The sequence below is a fragment of the Fringilla coelebs genome, assembly GCF_963513975.1.
Source record: "Fringilla coelebs genome assembly, chromosome: 13".
Lineage (NCBI taxonomy): Eukaryota > Metazoa > Chordata > Aves > Passeriformes > Fringillidae > Fringilla > Fringilla coelebs.
The window spans coordinates 17692952-17711360 of record NC_140039.1 but is presented as its reverse complement, the minus strand read 5'-3'; the positions used below and the strand labels follow the sequence as shown (position 1 = coordinate 17711360).

Sequence of the window (18409 nt, the reverse complement as noted above, 5' to 3'; positions counted from 1 at the left end):
TGGGCTTTGCTCCTGTAGCATTCAAGGTTTTCATCTCATTTGAAAAGTCATCAGATATCCAGGGTCTATTGAACCAGGAGTCCCTGTTCCCTGTGTGCTGTCAGGCTGTGATTTCTGCTTGTTCCCTCCTAAAAGGCAGGAAATTAAGTGCAGTAGCTCATAGTTCCTCTGTGCTTTTTTATTGCTGGAGAACAAAACACTGAGGAAATAAAATGACTTGGGAGGAAGATGAAACCTATTCAAGAGAGTAACTCATGTTTCTGGTTCTTTTTTTAATTTTCAGGTTCTACATTGAAAGCATTTCCTTTCTCAAGGACAAAACTACAGTGGAGCTGTTTTTTCTGAATGCCAAGTCCTGTGTACACCAGGTAAGACTTGGAGCTTCTTGTGCATCTTTCTTCTGTTGCTCTTTTGCCACATGCTCAGTCCTGAGAACTTGGTAGGAGCTGTGTGTGATTTCTAGAACTAATTGAAGTATCAAGATCTCAGTGTGCTGACTCTCCCCTTGCCTTGAATGCTGATGCTTCATGCACATGAATGAGGCTGATGATGGTTTCCCAGCCCTGCTGTGTGCTCAGTGCTCTACAATGAGTCTGAAATACTCAAAAGCTTTTAAGTTACTTGAAATCTGGGTTGTAACTTCCCAGGGAGGCTCTGCTCAGTGGCATCCTCCCACACTCTGTGTAGCACTCAAGGCAAGTGTCTCTTTACTGACTTTGAACCAGACTTGTCTTAAGAAGAAAAGGTTTGTGAGGAAGGTCCTGTGTTGTGGATTTGGTCCCTAATCCTTTTACTTCGTGACTTAATTCAGTGAGAATTACAGATGTAACAGTAAATAGTAATAGCAAATCCTATAAAGTAGCAACCACAACCAGTTGTTGGAATATTTTCTGTATTTACTTTCTGGTTGAAAAGCTTCCACTGTTTTCTTAAAATATTCAGGTTGGTAAAATACATGTTTTTAAAAGGCACATCAGGAGGTGGCAATGAAAATTTTAAAGAATAAGGTTGATTTGCTGCAGGTACCTCTTGCTCTGAAATAAGAGTGGTGTGACAGCCAACTTTGCTGTTCAGTGAACTTTACTCTGATGCTTCTGGGATTTTCCACTTAATGTCAAACTCTGGTGCCTTTTGTTTTCACTCATGGTTCAATCAGTCTGAGAGGGTCACTTGGTTCTTACAACCTTTCCTTGGGAAACAATCCTTGGTGGTGAAGCTCTGTAGCCAGCCAAAGCTTTCACCTTTAACATGCTTCAGATTGTGGAGGATTCTTATTGAGGATCCAGTGTTCATTGTTTCATGAAAGCATATAGAAACCTGAAAGTGGTTGCTGGCAGAGCTGTGACTGTGCTTTGTACAGGAATTGCTTTCTGGAAGAGTGAAGGAAATGGGTGCATTTTTACAACATGCTGAAGTTTGAAAGATGCTCCAAGACCTTGGGGCCGCACTGGTTATGGTTATTAAAAAGCAAGTCTCCATTTGACATATCTGCCACTTAAAATGAAGGGTCTTGGCAGCTTGTAGCCATCCTTAAATTGCTCCTTAACTGGAGCAGTTTAACAAGACAGCACAAATAATTTTGGAATTGGAAAATGGATCTGGTTTTGGGATGGAATGTGGAAATGCCATCCCAAAAATGGAAAATGCCACTGCTGTTGAAACAAACCCTACCCAATATTAACACCTTTGGGTGCCACTATATGTGTTCATGTGTATGTATAAAGCATGTGGGAAAGCAGAGGAGAAGAGAAGCATTAAAAAAGTTTGAAGGCAGGCTGGCTCTTTTTGTTTCCCTATGGCTTGCAAAGTGGGTGCTCTTTGTAGCAACCCAAAGTGTGGCATCCCTGTTCCTGCAAGCAAAACTGCCAGAAGCAGGGGGTGTCTGTTGTGTCCAGTTTCTGTGGGCAGCACAGGGATGAGGATGAGGAGCATCACTTCCTCCTGAGAGGAGGCTCTCTGGGCAGCACCAGGTGATTCAGCACGCAGGGAAAGCTGAGCCTGCAGCCCTCTCTGTGCTGGCAGTTTCACAGCCCAGCTCAAGCCTGTGGCTCCTTCAGCAGGAGCCAGTTCATCTACTCCCAGGTAGCTTTTAACCTTCCAATTAACTCTTGTAAAAATATTCTGTTCTACGTGACAGGCTTGGGGTCAGTCTCCAGGCTTCAGGTAGTTGTGAAGGGCACGTGGGGCCAACCCTGATCCTGAGCCCCTGGGATGGGGACAGGAGGATGCACAAAGGTCCCCAGATGTGCTCCCACAGCCTGTCCTCTCCCCTGGCGCTGCTGGCTCCTTTGTGGGGCAGGGAAGGAGCCAGGGGGTGTCTGAATAGGAGCATCCCCAGCTCCATGAGGGAGGTGGCTGATGCTTACTGATGACAGCCAGGAATGTTCCCTGGCATTTCTCAGTCCTTAATCCAGCTCCAGGAGGTTAAACCTGCCTCAGCTTGGCTTTTTGTTTTTGCCTTTTTTCCCCTTTCCTTTCCTTGTTGTATTCTTGGAGTGAGGAAACCCCAGTGTGTCAAAAGCAGGAGCCCACAGCCAGCCCACGTGCCCAGGAGAGCTCCCAGTGCACAGGCAGTGCCAGAGGGTGCCTGCCAGGGCAAATCCTAACCAGGATCTCTGCATGAAGCCTGTGCTCTGTGTGGGCCAGGAATGTGGTTTGGGATGGATGCTGCAATACCTGGGCTGTGCTAAGGCCTGTGTGCCTAAGATTGCTTCAAAGTCAGCCGTGTTTCTTTGCTTTCACAAAGGTGTTTCCAAAGTTTTCACTGCAGCTTTTCCCCATGGGGGAAATCCAAATCCAGGGTGGTGCAAATGCCTGATGCTTGAGTGCTCTTGTGACATTCCTGAGCGCTGGCATGTGCTGACAGCACAGCACTGTGTGGGTACCTCTGCTCCCTTGGCTTCTGTCTTTGGGGGACAGTGATGTTTTTCTGAGCAGGGAGGGGGTGATGCTGCCCTGCATGTGCCCTGGGCATGCCAGTGCTCCTGCTGGCACGTGGGGCACACCAGGAGAGCCAGGCAAAGGCTTGGGCAAGCCCAGCCAGCACAATGGCAAAGCTCTGTGCCAGCCCTTCCCATGGAGGGGATTTATCCTTGGCTTACACGGTGCAGAGGCTGCATCAGAAATGTGTTTACAGTATTCTTTGAGATGTCTGTGCGTGAAATCCTGTAAGGGGCTGTTTCTAATCAAAGAGAATGGAATCTCCCTAAAGAAGTCCAGCACCTCTGGGGTCAGGCTGAAGCTGCTGGGCAGTGTGTGCTGGCTGTCTTGTAACAGGTGAATAAAAATTTAGGGTAAATACTATGGCATGTTATAGTCTTAGTTACATAATATATTACAAAATATGATTATGAGTAATAAATAATGAAATCAAAGCCCGCATGACAGCTCTGAAAAGGGTGAAGCCTTGCTTGGCGTTCTGCAGTGCACAGCCATGATTCTCTTCCTCACCTTTCAACCCCACATTCCTTCTTGCAAATCTCTCTGCTCCTTTCTGCAAATCAGGTACTGCTTTACCCTGCCAGGACTTGGAGGAATCTGGGCCTTGTGCATTTTGCAATCTCTCTAGACATTTTGGCAAGGAAGGGACAAGATAGACAATAAAATCTCAGCTGCCAAAATTTTATTTCTTTCTACTCCCCACCCACTCCCCCACCTCTGTACAGTCAAAGCTCCTTTGTGCCTCTGGCACGTGCCAGGTTTGTGCATCCTCTGTGACCTGTGCTGTTCTCTGTGCAGTCTCCTCTGCCCGTGGGGAGCTGGGGGAGACCCCTTTGCCTGAGGCACAAGAGGGCTGAGACCTCATTTTCACTTTTGTGAAGCCTCCTTTGCATGTGAACAGAACAGAACCTGTGCTGTTGGTGCCCCCTCACTGCATGGACCTTGGCATCCAGCTGAGACAGCAAATGCTGCCAGAGCTCTCACCCTGCCCTCCTGCCATGTCAAGCTGCCCATTTCCCCCTGCCCTGGTGCTGCAGGCCCTCTCAGTGCTGTGTGGTCCCAGCAGCTGCCTGGCTCCTGCTCTCCAGCATCCACGCTCTTGGAGCTTGGAGAAGTCACATCCATTGCCAGGAACAGCTTGGACCACCAAGCAGGAGGTGGGAGCTGGTGGTAATTATATATCCAGGTCTGTGGAAGTGCTTTCCAGTGACTTGGTTAAAAACTCGTTTATCCATGTGTATTTTGGGAGAATGCAAAGGCTGCAGTTGCTTTGTGTACATCTGGGCTCTTGTTTCTTACGTGCCTCTCTTTTCCAAGGCTTTGAGGATCGCTGCCTGAGAACCTGCAGCGGTGACAACTTCAGTCTAAAAGCCTTCTCACCCATCACTGACTTCAAGAAGCTGGGTTAAGATTTATAGCTGTCTGAAACCCCCTGTACAGCTGGAATTTGGGAGAGTGGCAGCCTGGTGCAGTGGGTATCTGAAAGGGATGTGTTTGCACAGGGAGCTCTGTGGAGTGCTCAGTGTGTTATTGCACAGCCCGTGACCATAGCTGGGATGCTTGCAGGGAGGTGGGTCAGAACTGGTCACGCACATGCTGATGATAAATTTGGAAAGATAAATTAGTCTTTTCTTCTTTTGAAACAGCCAAGTTTGGAAAAATAACACCCTGCTTGGCTAGCAAAGCACTGTCAAGTTTATTATGCATTAGGGCTAACCTCCATACAGCTCTGCAGCCATACAGTTGAGTCTTTGCCAGGCCTTAAAATATGTTCTGTAAACGAAGATCTTGGTCAAGTTGGCTGTGTTCCCCATTTCCTCTGTATCTCTGGGTGTTGGGGGGTTTATTTAAATTCCCATTTGTTTCAAGGACTTGTAAGAACTGCTTTTAAAAAGGGAAAAAAACAGGGAAAAGCTAAAGGAAATGTAAGTTTTCAGAGGAGTCTGCGATAGCTCCATGAACAGCAATGCTTGTGAGCACTTGGCAGCCTGGAGACCAGTGCTTACCAAGAAGAGCTGTTGAAACAGACCCCTGGTGTGAGCATGAAGTCTGGCTGGTTCCCAGCTCCTGGGGAGCAAAGTGGTCATATATCAGAGAGCTCTCGAAAGTTTTATAATGGATATTTCCTAATTCTCCCCCACCTCCAGGGAGAGGGGAGCGTTCCCATGTAGCCTTGTAGCACTGTGTAGTCTGATCCTAGCCAAGGCTGTTAAACACCCTCTGTCCTGAGTTGGCTGTTCTGCTCCCAAGGACAGCACGTGTGAAGCCCAGGTTGAGGTTCAGCAGGAGCAGTTGGCTTTTTGCTCCTCCAGGGCTGTTCTCTCCTGAGGATTCTGCCATGGCAGCCGCCTCCATGGCCCAGCCTTCATGTCAGCAGATGAGGAGGATGGAGTCTGTGAATAAATGCAGGAGGGGGAGGCAGGACCTCATGCTGATGTAGTTTGGCAGATCTCCATGGGCCCCCACTCTGTACCCCCAGAGACCTCACATGGGGCTGTGCTGGTGGCTTTGGGGAGGGCCTTGGCCATGGTGTGGGGACAGTCCAGGGCCTCCTGAGAGTGCTGAGGTTGATCCAAGTCCTGCTGTGAAGCGTGCCCCAGGGACCTGTGAGGCTCTTGGGGTGGTGCAGGTTGTGTCCCAGCTGGGCTGGCCCATTGCAGATGAAGATTCAGTTGATTTGCAGCCAGAGTTCTGTTCCTCACATCTCTGGATGTAGTCACCTCCTCCTGGCACTAACAACTGGGTTAATTGCCATGAAGAGTCCTGCACCTTTGATGTCCTGGCCACAGAGCAAAGATGCTGTGACAGCTCAGCCAGTTCTGTTGTTGTGTGTGTTGATATCTCACCGTGATGGTGGGGTAGGAAAGCAAAAGGCTGTGATTATATGTTAAGGCTAATGACACTTGCTATGTACCCTGGCTTGCAAACCAGGGAAGTCGTTATGCCTTCCCCATTCTCTGCTCTTGCTCTTGTATTAATGAGCAGAAAGCAGCAGTAAATGTGTTCCTGTTACACTGTGCAGGTGAGTCCTGGAATAGCTGCTCCTGTCCCTGGAGTTTCATCTAAGTGTTGGCTGAGGCACAAAAGGCAGAGGGAAATGGATGAGAGTGGCTGGCAGAGACAGCAAAATAAAGGGTGTAACAGGGAAACCTGGAGCTGTCCCTTACCACGAGGCACTAGCAGCTTTTATTTTTGAGCTGGGCTGGCCCAAGCCCCTGAGGTGGGAAGCAGCAGGTCTGGCCAGGGAAGAGCTGCATCAGCCTCTGCACATGCACTGAGCTGTGTTTGGCCTCAGCCCGTGCTCCCTTGTGCTTGATGTGTGGGGCTGTGGGGCTCCATGCATGAAACAGAGACATCATGGACCATCTAAATGCTGTGAAGCAGCTGTGAGGCTTTCTGAGCCACCCAGGCTGTGGGGGAAATGCAGAGCACGGGGAAATCTGAAGGGCTTCTCCGAGGAAGGTCAGGAGGAGCAGACTGCCATTTGCTCCGACAGCATCTCGTATTCTGCTGCTTTTGTGCTTTGCTTCACCTCCCTGAGGTGCTGGGGCAGACACTTGCTTTGCTGTGCTTTTCCTCAGCTCAGTTTCTGTCCCTGGGAGCTGAGTGCCAGCTGAGGCGCTCAGCAAAGCCTGGCGCAGCCGATGCGGGAGGGAGCGGCACGGTGCCGGCAGTGACAGCAGCAGGGCAGAGCGAGCAGCAGGTGACACCGCCGGGGCTCGGCCGTGGGTGTGAGTGCTGCTAATTGGGACAGGCGGCTGAAAGCTGGAGCTGCCCGTGTGCTGCCGGTGTTTGTCCCTGCGCAGTCATTAATTCCCCAGCGCAGCCACCCCGGCAGGGCGAGTGACAGGAGCTGCCTGACCCAGTTCCTCCTGCGCAGCTTGTGTGGTGGAACAGGTTGTGGCCAACACCCACCGCCCTCCCCAGCCTGGCAAAAAAAAAGCCTTAAACGCTGAAAAGCTGCTAAGCTTTCTGCACTGCGGGGACCTGCCAGCCCATCTCTGTGGCTGCCAGGACACAGAGCAGGGATTCTGCATCCCTGGTGGGAATCGCAGCGCTGCTGGATCGGGGTGCTGGCGCTGCTTTGTTCACTTGTGCTGCGTCCACACCCAGCTAATTGCCTGCCTCGGTTTGAACGTCTTGGAGATGTTTGGGTCCTTTCTTTCCCTCTGACTAATTGCACCCTTCTTTCAGCTTTTTTTAAATCACCTTTTGGTAATCACTGGTAATTATGTTCACTCTCGTGGCTGTCTCGAGGCTATTCAATCATGGTGTGTGCAGTTTTGGGGGTGTTTTTGGCTAACACAGATTTTTAAGGAATTCGTTTGAGGGAACAAGTGTGTTGGTATCTCAGTTCTTAAATCTGCAGGTGAAATGATTTTGTTGTCAGCCTTTAACCTCTGGAGGTTATATGAGGTTTGAACAAACCATGTCCATTTCCACTTATTGCTCTGGCTCTAAAGAGTTAAACATGACAGTTCCTGTGTGTGCCTATTTTTTTAAATCTGCTTTAATCTGAGTTTACAGCCTGAAGATTTGCTTAACACAGTTAATGCTCATCTGACTATCATCACTCTTGATCTGAGTTTCCATCAGGATTTCAGACTTGTATCTCTGTGGCAGTAAATTCTAGTGTTGTTGCTGTGTCTAATGAGGGTTCACTGCTCTGTTCATGACCAAGCTTGTGATTTTCATCACATTCTATGTCTGTGCAGCAAGACTTGAGCTCCTATCTGAACTGGGGGCTAAATTCTGCCCATGGGCACTGAAGGTTGAGTTGGTCTTAACCAGATGCTGAGATAGTGATGTACTCCTCCTCTACAGTAATTCCCAACCAGTCTGGACACCTGCTGCAGCCTTTTATTACTCTGATGTTTATCAGGATGACAAAAGCCACCACCTGAATCTGCTGGACCAAGTTCAGTGTTGAGATAAGCCAGTGGTCTCCTGGTTGAATCTATCTCACTGGTTAAAATGATCAGCCCCTGTGCAAACTCTAATTGAAAAATATCAGTTTCATCCCCTCCCTGGAGCTGCAGTCACCAGTCTGTTTAAACTCATTTACATCTCAAATGTAGAAGAGTCAGATTCCATTATCTGAATGACATACATCTACTTAACCTCGTGCTCGTGACCTTGTTCCCACTTGGATAAATTTAGGAAAGCCTTCCACCTTCATCTTCAACATGTGGCTGTGGGAGCACTGCCTGCCCTGGCTCTCAGGGCCCCCCACTTGCTCACTGAAGTCTCTGCTGGAATTACCCTGGCAATGGCAGGCAATGCAAATTAATCTTCTTACAGTCATTTTCCTCATCTATTTTTGAAATCTGACCTTGCTGATAAAGCAATACTAAGGCAGAACCCCCCATCTGCCAACCTCCAGGCTGAAGGATGATTATAAAATAAAAATATTGCCTGAGTGAATGGGAAGAGTCATGGTCCTGCACTTCAGAGCAGCACATATCACTGTCTGGATTTGTGTCAAGCCAAGGGCTGTCCAAACTCCATGACAGCCCAGGGCAGAGCTGGATTGCATTACAGCAATGGCCAATTGGCAAGCCAGATGGCAAATAATGTTACATTATGATGAAAAAGTACTTCCAGGCTCAGAGGGAATTGCCCAAGACACTGTCACTTGGAGAGCATTAGTCTGTCAAATACAGGCTGAGCTGGGCTTTGGCGTCCTTTGCTTCAAATCCTTGCTCTGCTGCTTTGCTACTGCAGGACTTCAGGGCAGTCCCTTCACTTCCCTGCACCTTCTTTTCTGTGAGTTTTAGTCCCTTTAAAGGGTTGGTTGGCTTTTTTTATTTTTTTTTTCTCCTGAGCCTTGCTTAGAGTGGCCCCAGTCTCCTGCCACTGTTCCTGCATGGTGGCAATAACTAACTAGGGCTGGTCCACCCTGTTCTGAGGTTTGCAGCTGCTGGAGAGACATGATGGCAGCCCTGCCCCTGGGGTGATCTGTTTGTCCCCTTTGCTTGGGCAAGACACCTGCAACATCTCCAAGAGGTGAAGTTAGGGAGGACCCTCTTGCCTCTTCACTCTTTACAGCTTCTACCCCAAATGCATTTGAAACTGAGAGCACTGGCACAGCAACTGCCTCACTCTGAAAGCAAAGATTGAAACTTCCTCACTGGAGAAGCCAGTCCCCCTGTGTGCTCTCTTTGGTCTCCCAAAACCCTAAATGAAGTGGTTTGTGGGATCACTATTACTGCTTGTGGCCATGCCATAGCAGCCAGTAAAGTGACCAGAGTTTCTAAGGCTGGTGTCTAGGAAAAAGCAAATAAACACAGAAGAGCAGCCTCATAATTACTCTTGCTAATTAGTTAATGGCTGTGAGGTGCTTTGAAGATGAAAAGTGAGGAGGTGCTTGTTTATTAAGTCCCAAACACCCCTGTAAGGCCAGCAGCAGCTCTTGCTGTGGGTCAGCTGAGACACTGCTGCAGCAGCTCATCGAGTGCTGCTGAGCTTATCTGGGAGCCAGCAATAAATCAAGAGGGCTTTGGAGAGTTAAATCTCCTGGAGTTTCTTGTAGGCTTAAAAGGCAATGAGCCCCATGTAGCTGACTCTGCCTTGGGGCAGGGCAATGGTCTTGGTCAGCTTTTAAAGCCCCTTCTCTTCCCTGATTTTGTGATCCAGGGGCAGCTTTGCTGAGCCAGATCTCACCTTTCCTGCTGAGCTGAGGCTCCCTGTGATGGCATTTTCTCATATCTGAGTTCTTTGTCTGCTGGTGAAGGACACCATGGTGCTGGGGTGACCTGATCTCCTGTAATCCTCTCACCACCACAGCTGGCATCAGAGGTTGCTTGGGCAGATGCAATTTAAGCTTTCAAAAAGCCAGCTCAGATGTGCATGACAAAGACTAACCTGATACAGACCTGGAAGTAACAAAGTACCTTAAAATTGCACCTACGTGAAGAGTTTTTGGGCTGCAGTCTTGCCTCTTTTCTTAAGCCACCAACATGAAAGAGATCTGAAGGAAGGATGCACTTCAAGCTTTTTTTTTTTTTTTTCTCTGAACTTGTGATGTGCCCCTCCTCTTCTTCTAATAAAATATGTCTGGGAATGCTTAGGGGGCTACTCCTGCATAGCTGGTGCCACACCTGTTGGGAAAGGGAAATTCCTCTTGGTCTGCCTGTCAGAGAAGCCTGGGGGAGTGCTGCTGCTGGAATGTTTTATTGACAAAGCTGGCAAAAACACTTCCTTTCCATGAAAATTGAATTATTTGTTTGTTCAACTTTTGAATTTAGTCTCTGCGGGCCAGACCTGCAGCTGTGGTAAATTAGCTCAGCTCCAGATGTGCCCTAATATATTTTGAGATGTCATTTCCCTGTATCTGTATGTAATTCTCTAGATCTTGCTGCTGCCCTGGTTTTGGCATTATTTCAGCTTTGGGTCTGCTTTGTCTCCTCATTCAGCCAACAGATCCTGGGGGCTAAGGATGTGTTGGGATCTCAGTGACATGAGGCAGGCATCATGTCCACTATCTGCATTTGCAGAAGGTCAATAAGAAAAACCTGTGTTCCTGTGCTCCACAGGCTCAGTTTTGTGCTTTGCCCACTGTTTGCAGGATGCAGAAGGAGTAAAGAGTGCAACTGTCAGTTCATCTCCTTTACTCTTCCAGTGTCACTGCTGGTCCCAGAGTAGAACCAAGGCCAGGGGTTTTCCTGGTAAGAAACTAACCTGGAAAGTTTGTACTTAAGCTTGTAAGCAGGAGAAAAAGAAAAGGATCCTCGTGTAATTTTGATGCTTTGGCACCTGTGGAGTTTCTGAGTACATAGTGCTGTTAAAACTGGGGTGGGCTCAGAGCACAGGAGATTTTCAGCATGGGGTCCATGCAGTTTTTCTGAACATTGCTCTAGAGCTCCAGTGGAGTTAGAGGACACAAAAGCTGTAGGATGCAGACTGAGCAGGACAAAGGACTCAGTTATGCTGCCCTTGTGATTAATCAGTATGGCTGGTTTAGCAGCAGGGGGCTGTGTACCACAATCACAACAAACAAGGAATGGTCCTAAAACTGTAAGCAGTAGAACTCTGTATTGAGACATGGATATAGTTCCTTGGTTTTCTCTTGGCTGGGCCAGGGCTATCCCAGTGGATAGATGCACCCAAAATCTCCAGAGCACAGAAATGAGCAGGGAAATAAACACCTTTTCTTGCAGATCTTGTCAAATACTGCTATTTGTGGAGCTGGTCTGTGCTCCCGGGTCCCGGGTCCCATCCAACCATGTAGCTGCCATGCCCCATCCCTGCAATGGATGGATGTAACCTGGTCTGGTGGAAGGTGTCCCTGCCCAGGGCAGGGGGCTCAGGATGGTTGTTAAGGTCCCAAACCCAGCCAGTCTATGATTCCAACCCAGTCCCTGCCCCTGTCACCTGTGAACCTCACCCTGAGGATGCGGCGTGCATTAAAATCCCTCGCTTACTGCGCGGCAGATTCGGGCTGGCAGCGTGCGGGACCGCGTCCCCGCTCCAGCACCACGGGCCAGCATCCCGTGAGCTGCGGCAAGAGCCGGGTTTGCACGGAGGGCAGGGCTGGGGCTGGGGAGGACGGGCGGAGTGGCGGCGGCCCGGGGGACACGGGGCGGGAGCGCCGCTCCGGAGCGCGGCCGGCGCCGCCTCTGCCGCCCCCCTCCCGCCTGCCGCGGCCGCGCTGACGCTCCGCTCTCTCCGCAACAGGGACACATCGAGGTGGACAGCGAGACCGTCTTCAAGTTGGCCGCCCTGGTGCTCCAGGTGAGTGTCTCCCCCCGGCTCGGTTTGGCTCAGTGTGTTTCCTTTACGGGAGGTTTTTCCCGCTCCTTACGGGTTGTTTGTGGGAGGGCAGGGGAAAGCTGGAACACATAGCAGTTCATTTTGAAATATTTGTTTGAGGAGTTTTAGATTGAAAGAGACTTCCCTAATCAAGGGAAGTCATTTATCTGGGCAGGTTTCCATTCAATTTATCACTTAACCCTAATTTAAATACATTCCAGAGATCTGGGAAGAAAAGTGTAAATATTGTAGCTAAGTCAGCTATATTATGCCTGTGAATCTTCTTTTCCGAGCATATGGTTTTGATAGCTCTGTTATGTTAAAATATACAGTGTCAGTTTTCCCTCTCATTAATCTAGTTTTGTTCTACTGAGACTTAATCTCCAGTTATTTACCATTTTCTGTGAAACAAAAGTCTACCTTGAAAAAATTGCGGGTTTTCCCCCGTTGCATTGTCACTGACAAAGTGCCACAGCAAAGCTGCAGCAGCAGCAGCTTGATCTGCCTGAACAGTTGTTTTCATCTCGAGTGAGCACAATTCCTCCCAACTGCTGACCTGACTGTACAGCCAACCTTTGCCTGGATGGGAGAGGAGGGAGAATTGTATTTCACTTCTTGTGCAGCAAAAGCGACATTTGATTTGCAATGTGAAACTCATCCCTGTTTTGGAAGCAGTTTTATTTGTGCTGTGGGTGGATTGTCTACAGCTGGGAGCACGAGGGGCCAAGTCCAGCTCCTGAGCACAGGCAGGCAGGCTCTGTGTTTTGCAGGGAGTGTGGTGGGGGTCAGGATCTGCCTGCAGAGCTGTGGGAGTGGGGAAGTGAACAATGCTGGGAAAACCGAGGGTTTTGAAGAGACCATGTTTTAATTCTGTCACTGTTTTTCAATTGTAGGAAGCTAAAGGGGACTATTCCAGGTAATAACATTTTCCTTTCTAATACTGGTGTGCTTGATGGATGTGTTTTTCTGTGTTGGCATTGTATTGCAAACAATCACAAATGGGGGTAAAGTCCAGCTGCGAGCAGTGCCCGAAGAAAGTGAAATGTGCTGCTGGGCTGGATAAAATCTGAGTCTGCAGGGTGAGTAATGCCTTTTGTGAGCAAGCTCTGAGTCAAAACAGTGTTTGAGGCCACCATGCTGTGCTCCCCTCCCAAGTGTGGGTGCCGCAGTGGGAGAAAGGGAAGCTCCCACACTTCCCTGCTGGGAAAACCCGTGCTTTGCCAAACTTTTGCCAAGCAAACCCTTGCCTGTGCTTCTGCTGAGCTGTGTTTGGGTCCATGTGGGTGACCTTGCCCACAGCCCTGCCTGTGCAGGGGCAGCACGTGCAGGGACAGCCACCAGCTGCCCTGGGAGCAATGAGCCATGTTCTCCTGCAGCTGCCCCGGGGCCTCTCCCTCCCCACACCTGACCCAACAGTTGTGTTCTGGCTGATGTGTGACCCCCTTGCTCTGCTAGAGCTGCTTAAAGCTGCATCATCAGGTCTGGCTTCCCCTTGGAAGTGCTGCTTACCCAGCTCTGATTGTGGTAAGAGGCTGTGGGGAGCAGGTGGGGTCACCTGGACCTGCTGGAGCCACGGGGAAAGACCTTCCATTAGAAACAGCTCACTGAGCAAATAGAGATTCAGAAGATTGGCTTTGGTCACATTAATGTTTTACTGCTCGCTGAGTTTCCATGTGGGGGGAGAGGTGTGTTTTACACTTTAGCTACAGCAGCTTTGGAGAGCCTTCAGTACAGAGCTGTCTGCCCAAATGCAGGGAGCAAGTCACGTTTGACTGCCAGAGTGACTCTGCTTTCCCTTGAGGGGGCAGTTGTCAAGTAAACGCCAGTGCCAGTCCCTAGACCCCTTCCCTTCAAAGACCTGTCTGTTCTCTGCCAAAGGACACGCTCTGTGAAGTCCATCAAACCTCCTCCTCCTGTTTGTTGGCATGCTGTCACACCTGCAGGGAGAAAAAGGTGTCTTTGATCAGCTGGGTGGGCTGGCTGTGCAGACCATTCCTGTTCCTGTTCATGCTGTAGACCTGCTCTGTGACCCCCAGTATACTGTTTATACCTGCAGTACGCTGCATTTTTCTCCAGAAGGACTCCTTATCTTGCCTGATCTCTACAGGGACACACTAAGCTTAGCTCAGTTAGGCACAGATAACCAGAAAATCACTGCTGACTCCACAATAAGTAACTCGTTAAGCTGTAGCAACTGGTGGCACAATTTTCTTGACTCTCAAGAACAGAGGTTAATGTTAGAAACCACCTTAGTGGTGAAAAGCTCCCTTATGTGGTTTAAACTTAACACAGCCTCCTTATCATATGCCATAAATAGGTTTGTAAGTATGTCTTCACGAGCCCAGGAACTGTGTCTGTGGCTGTTCTCCATGGACATGTTGCAAGGAGTGGATTGCCCGTGGTTACCTTCAGAAGTATTTAAAGAAAATTGTAGGGAAGAGCACTCTGCTACAAGACTGATTTCCAAATGCAGCTGAGAGTTGCATGGAAATAGCTGCAGCAATTGTTCCCTCTGTTAAACTGAACATATGTTATGCCCCCGTGGCAAATGAACACAGCCAGCTGTCCCAGGCCCAGTGAGCACACCAGGAGTGAAGGAATTCCATGTCACATATCACAAGTGGTCCTTTGGGCCAGTGCTGATAAAGCACTGGCTTAATTACCAGCATATCTTAACGAGGATCCCGAAGAGCTGGCCTCTGCTGCCCAGCTTGCTGTGCTGCACAGACTGTGTCCCTGTGCAGTGGGATTTGCCTCCCTTGGCAGTGCCTTGAGTTTAGAGTGCTCTCTGCTCGCTGTCATATGGACATTCTGCTTTGAATCACCTTCTGGAATGTGGCCCTTGCACCACCTCAGCTTCCGTGAGAATGTGCAGGTTGATTTTTTAGTACTGGATTAGGGCTGAATGAACGCGGGTAAATACAGGAATTGCCTCAAGTCCTGGAGATTAGCTCTGTGGAAGTGAGGATTGGGCCAGCCCAGGCAATGCTGGGGATCTCTTCCTGTCTGATTTTTTTCACACACATCCCCCAGGCAGCTTTTCCATGGGGACACATCCTGTGGTGGGATCATTCCCAGTGCCGTCAGCTCCGTACCAGGGCCCGAACACGGCACGCTCCTGTGGTTCTACAGGAACCTCTTTCCCAATCCTCTGCTCAAATTCCCAGATAACACCCTGATGGCAGGGAGCAGCAGCCTGCTGAGAAACACCCTCCCCTGCCTCATGCTGAGTGGGTGAGCGCATTCCTTGGAAATCTGTTTCTTTTCAGTGAGCAAACCTGACATGTGGGCTCTTGGAGAAAGTTAAAAACTTTTGATTTCTGCACCACCAGGGTCACTCTGGAGGGGCTTTGCAGTCTGGTAGCATGGGCAGCGTGGGAATAGCAGGAACTTTGGGGTTTGGTCCTTGCAGGCGCTTTGCAGTAGTACCCAAGGTCCTGAGCTGGGCTCTTCTTACAGGATAGGGGTTTCACAGAATCATGGAATGGTTTGGGTTGGAAGGGATCCTAAAGATCATTTAGTTTGTGTCTTATTATTTGAGGAGAGACTTTGTAAGATGATACACCCAAGTCCCGCTTTGAGAGGACCCTGGTTTTGAAGACATCTTTATAAAACTAGAGTGCATGCTTCAAAATTGCACCCCCAGCATGTCCTGGTTTGGACAACTCTAGATTCTCAAAAGCAGCCATGACTGGCTTGGGGACACAGGAGGAATGAGGAGCAGAGGTGGCAGGAGGCCACCGTGTACCCATTTCCTTTTCCTGTTTACCCAACTGGTGAGCCCAGCCAAGATAATTCCCTGCTGTGTGTGATGATGTCACTGGGATGCTCAGTAAGCTGTCCCTGTCCCTCTTACCTGGGATGGTGTCAGGGCTGCCCTGAGCAGAGCTGGACAGTCCTGCAGCTCTGCTGTCCCCAGGAGGGCTGGGATGCTGCAGATTCCAGCCCCTCTGCCTTCCCGTGCAGCGCTGGGCGTGCTTTGCTCAAGAGGAAGGATGTAACACTGGCTCATGTTTGCTTTTCACGACTCATGCCTGGCTTCCAGTTGACTGCTCCTGTGTTTCAGCTGAGTTCCCAGCACTTTTTGCCCAACTCCTGCAATAGGAAGCCCAAGCAAGCATTAGTCATTGATTGGAGTTTTGAAACTCTGCGTGCGTTAATTGCGTTTCTCCACTCTCCTATTTGCAAATGAAACAGAAAAATCTGCAAGCCTGGTTTTATGAATTCTTGGTTTCTAAACTCTATGCAAAGCTTTTAGAAAGGTAATGTGATTGAAATTGCAGTTTCTGGCATGGCTCAGTTTTGGGGGAAAAAACATACATATTCTGTTTATTTTAGGAATTCTATTTGAATTTTAAAGAGACAATGTTTTGGCAGTCTGTTAATTATTCATCTTGTAGATATGCAACATATAAAGCCTGGCCTCCTTGGGAAATAAACAATTTAGCTGTATTTAGTTTACAAATTAAGCATCTGCCCTCAAAAATCCTGTAAAATATTATATACTTTTATTTTCCTTTGTAGCTTGATGAGAGAGGCAGTTTATAACTGAGAAGTCCTGAATGCCGTCCTAGCACTGGAAAAATGTTTATCAAAATCAGATTAGCTCCAGCAACTATATATGGAAAGCAACTTGGGGAAAAAAAAGAAGTTTATTTTCTGGCTGGTAATCTTGGACCATATTTTCCCCAGTACCATTTCCAGGACTGAAACCCAGCCATGCTCCCTGGAAGTTAATTAAATTGCTGGAGGAGGGCTTCTATTTTCTTTAAATAGCTGACACATTCATTTTTGATTCTGGCCTGTGGGCTGCAAAGATAACTCCCGACTGGTATAACATAACACAGACAAAATAATGAATTCCTGATAGCTGACATGTGCGAGGCACCGGGGTTTATCGTTATGGGAGTGATAAAGGCAGTTTGTAAAAGGGAAAGGTTTGGGTGAGAGAGAGCCCTGCAACTGAGGCTGCGGAGTAATTCGTTCAGAAAGTCCTGAATTTTAAAATCCTACTTGGAAAAAAGTGAAGTTCTCGATCTAGGTGCAGAAAGTAGTATTAACAATTTGCTCTTAATTAAGAATGCTCAGAGTGAGATTTTTGGGTAGTATTTCGTTGGGAAGCTGAATATTTTGCCAGGCATACTGGAAGATCTCTTGGTAGAAAAGAATGTGGGAAAGATAACGTGGGCAGTGCTAGAAAATAGCTGTTGGGAAGAAGTTAATAATTGTCTGATAGCAAAGCACCTGCTCACTCTACCGCTAACCCCAAGATTAAGGTACCCTCAGGAACAGGACACACCTGAGGTCTGTTGGAGGTGGCTTGTCCAGCCTGTTTCTGGGAATTTTGCCAGGTGTGGCCATCCCCAGGACTGGGGTTGGAGCAGGAAGACAAGTTTGGGGATGAGTTACAAGGGCACATCTCATCTGGCAGCCACAGACTGGAGCCCAGTCTGGATCCTGTTTCAGCCTCAACTATTTCCTCACACCTGTGTCAGTGGGTACAAAAGAGCTGGTGGGTCACCAGAGGATTCACTCTCAGAACGTCCATCTGCTGCCTGTAGCAGCACTGTAGTTTAGTTTCTGATGTTCTTTTCCATGCAAATGCACTTTTTAACTGCCTGTGCCCTGATATCCTGACCCTTTTTGCAGGCTGCCCCCAGCTCCCTGTGGGCTGTGTCTGCCTGGCTGTAAATCAGTGCTCAGCCCTGGCTCTGCCTGGTGCCCCTTGTGCTCCTGGCCCTTGTTTGCCAAGTGACTCATTGTGTGCTTTGCCTTTCAGCTGTGACTCCCAGCACTTTTTCTTTAAATACCTGGTGAGGCACTGGCTCTGAACCATTAACTCTCTCTCGGTCAAACCCAGCTGTGTGCTTTCCTCAGCTCCCTCTTTTTCAATAAACAGCTGACTTAGGGCAAGATGAGCAAAGATCTGCTTACTCAGAGCCTGTTAGTTGAGGGGGCTGATTATTTATTTGCTTTATATGGGAGCATCTGATGAACCAAGGTAGTAAATAAGCAAGTTTAGGGAAAGTCATGTTTCATGTGTATTTCATACAATGATGATGATCACCCTACTGACAGGTATCAGATACTCACTTTCCCCGGAGCTTAATTGAATTTTTTACCCTTTTCAAAGAAAGCTGTTTGAAGACTGCACTAATTTTTCTCTAGCAGGGTGAAATTTTTGCTTTCCTTGGTGAATCCCTGCAGGTCTGCCATGAGGAACAGGAGCTGAGGGAAGGCAGCAGGCAGAGGGGAACCAGGCAGGGAACTGCTGAGCTCCATCTCCCTGAACACTAAGGCAGCAATTATGAAATGAAAACATTGTTTTCTCCTGGTGTTTTATTTTTCATGGGAAGCAGGTGCAAATACAAAGAAAAAGTACTTAAGATGCCATTTCTTGTATAGACTTTTCATAGCAACAGGGTTTTTTCCACTGGTGCTACTTGTAGATTCATCCAGTTCAAGGCAGACTAAAGCATATGCAGTCTGCAATGAAGTCCTTGTAATGGTTTTTTACAATTTCCTATTTTAAAGCAGTTCTGTAAGGACTCTCAGGGAATTCATATAGAATGCTTATTATGGAGCAGATTAATTAGGTGGAAGCACTGTGGGTGGAAATGAGCAAAAAGGATTAGATGAAGAGGGGAAAAAAAGGATGTTTGCAGTAATTTAATAACCTGATCTCTTGGGATTTACTACTTGTATATAGCAATGTAAC

General features: G+C 48.3%; 1 protein-coding gene across 1 annotated transcript in view; it reads left to right on the top strand.

The window, feature by feature from the left end:
• Positions 1-18409, top strand: part of FRMD4B (FERM domain containing 4B) — a 76895-nt gene that overhangs the window by 24057 nt on the left and 34429 nt on the right. Inside the window, exons 5-7 of the mRNA XM_084214183.1 lie at positions 284-368; positions 11617-11673; positions 12585-12607. Of these exons, the coding sequence (XP_084070309.1) occupies positions 284-368; positions 11617-11673; positions 12585-12607 (165 nt within the window). The remainder of the gene's footprint in view (positions 1-283; positions 369-11616; positions 11674-12584; positions 12608-18409) is intronic.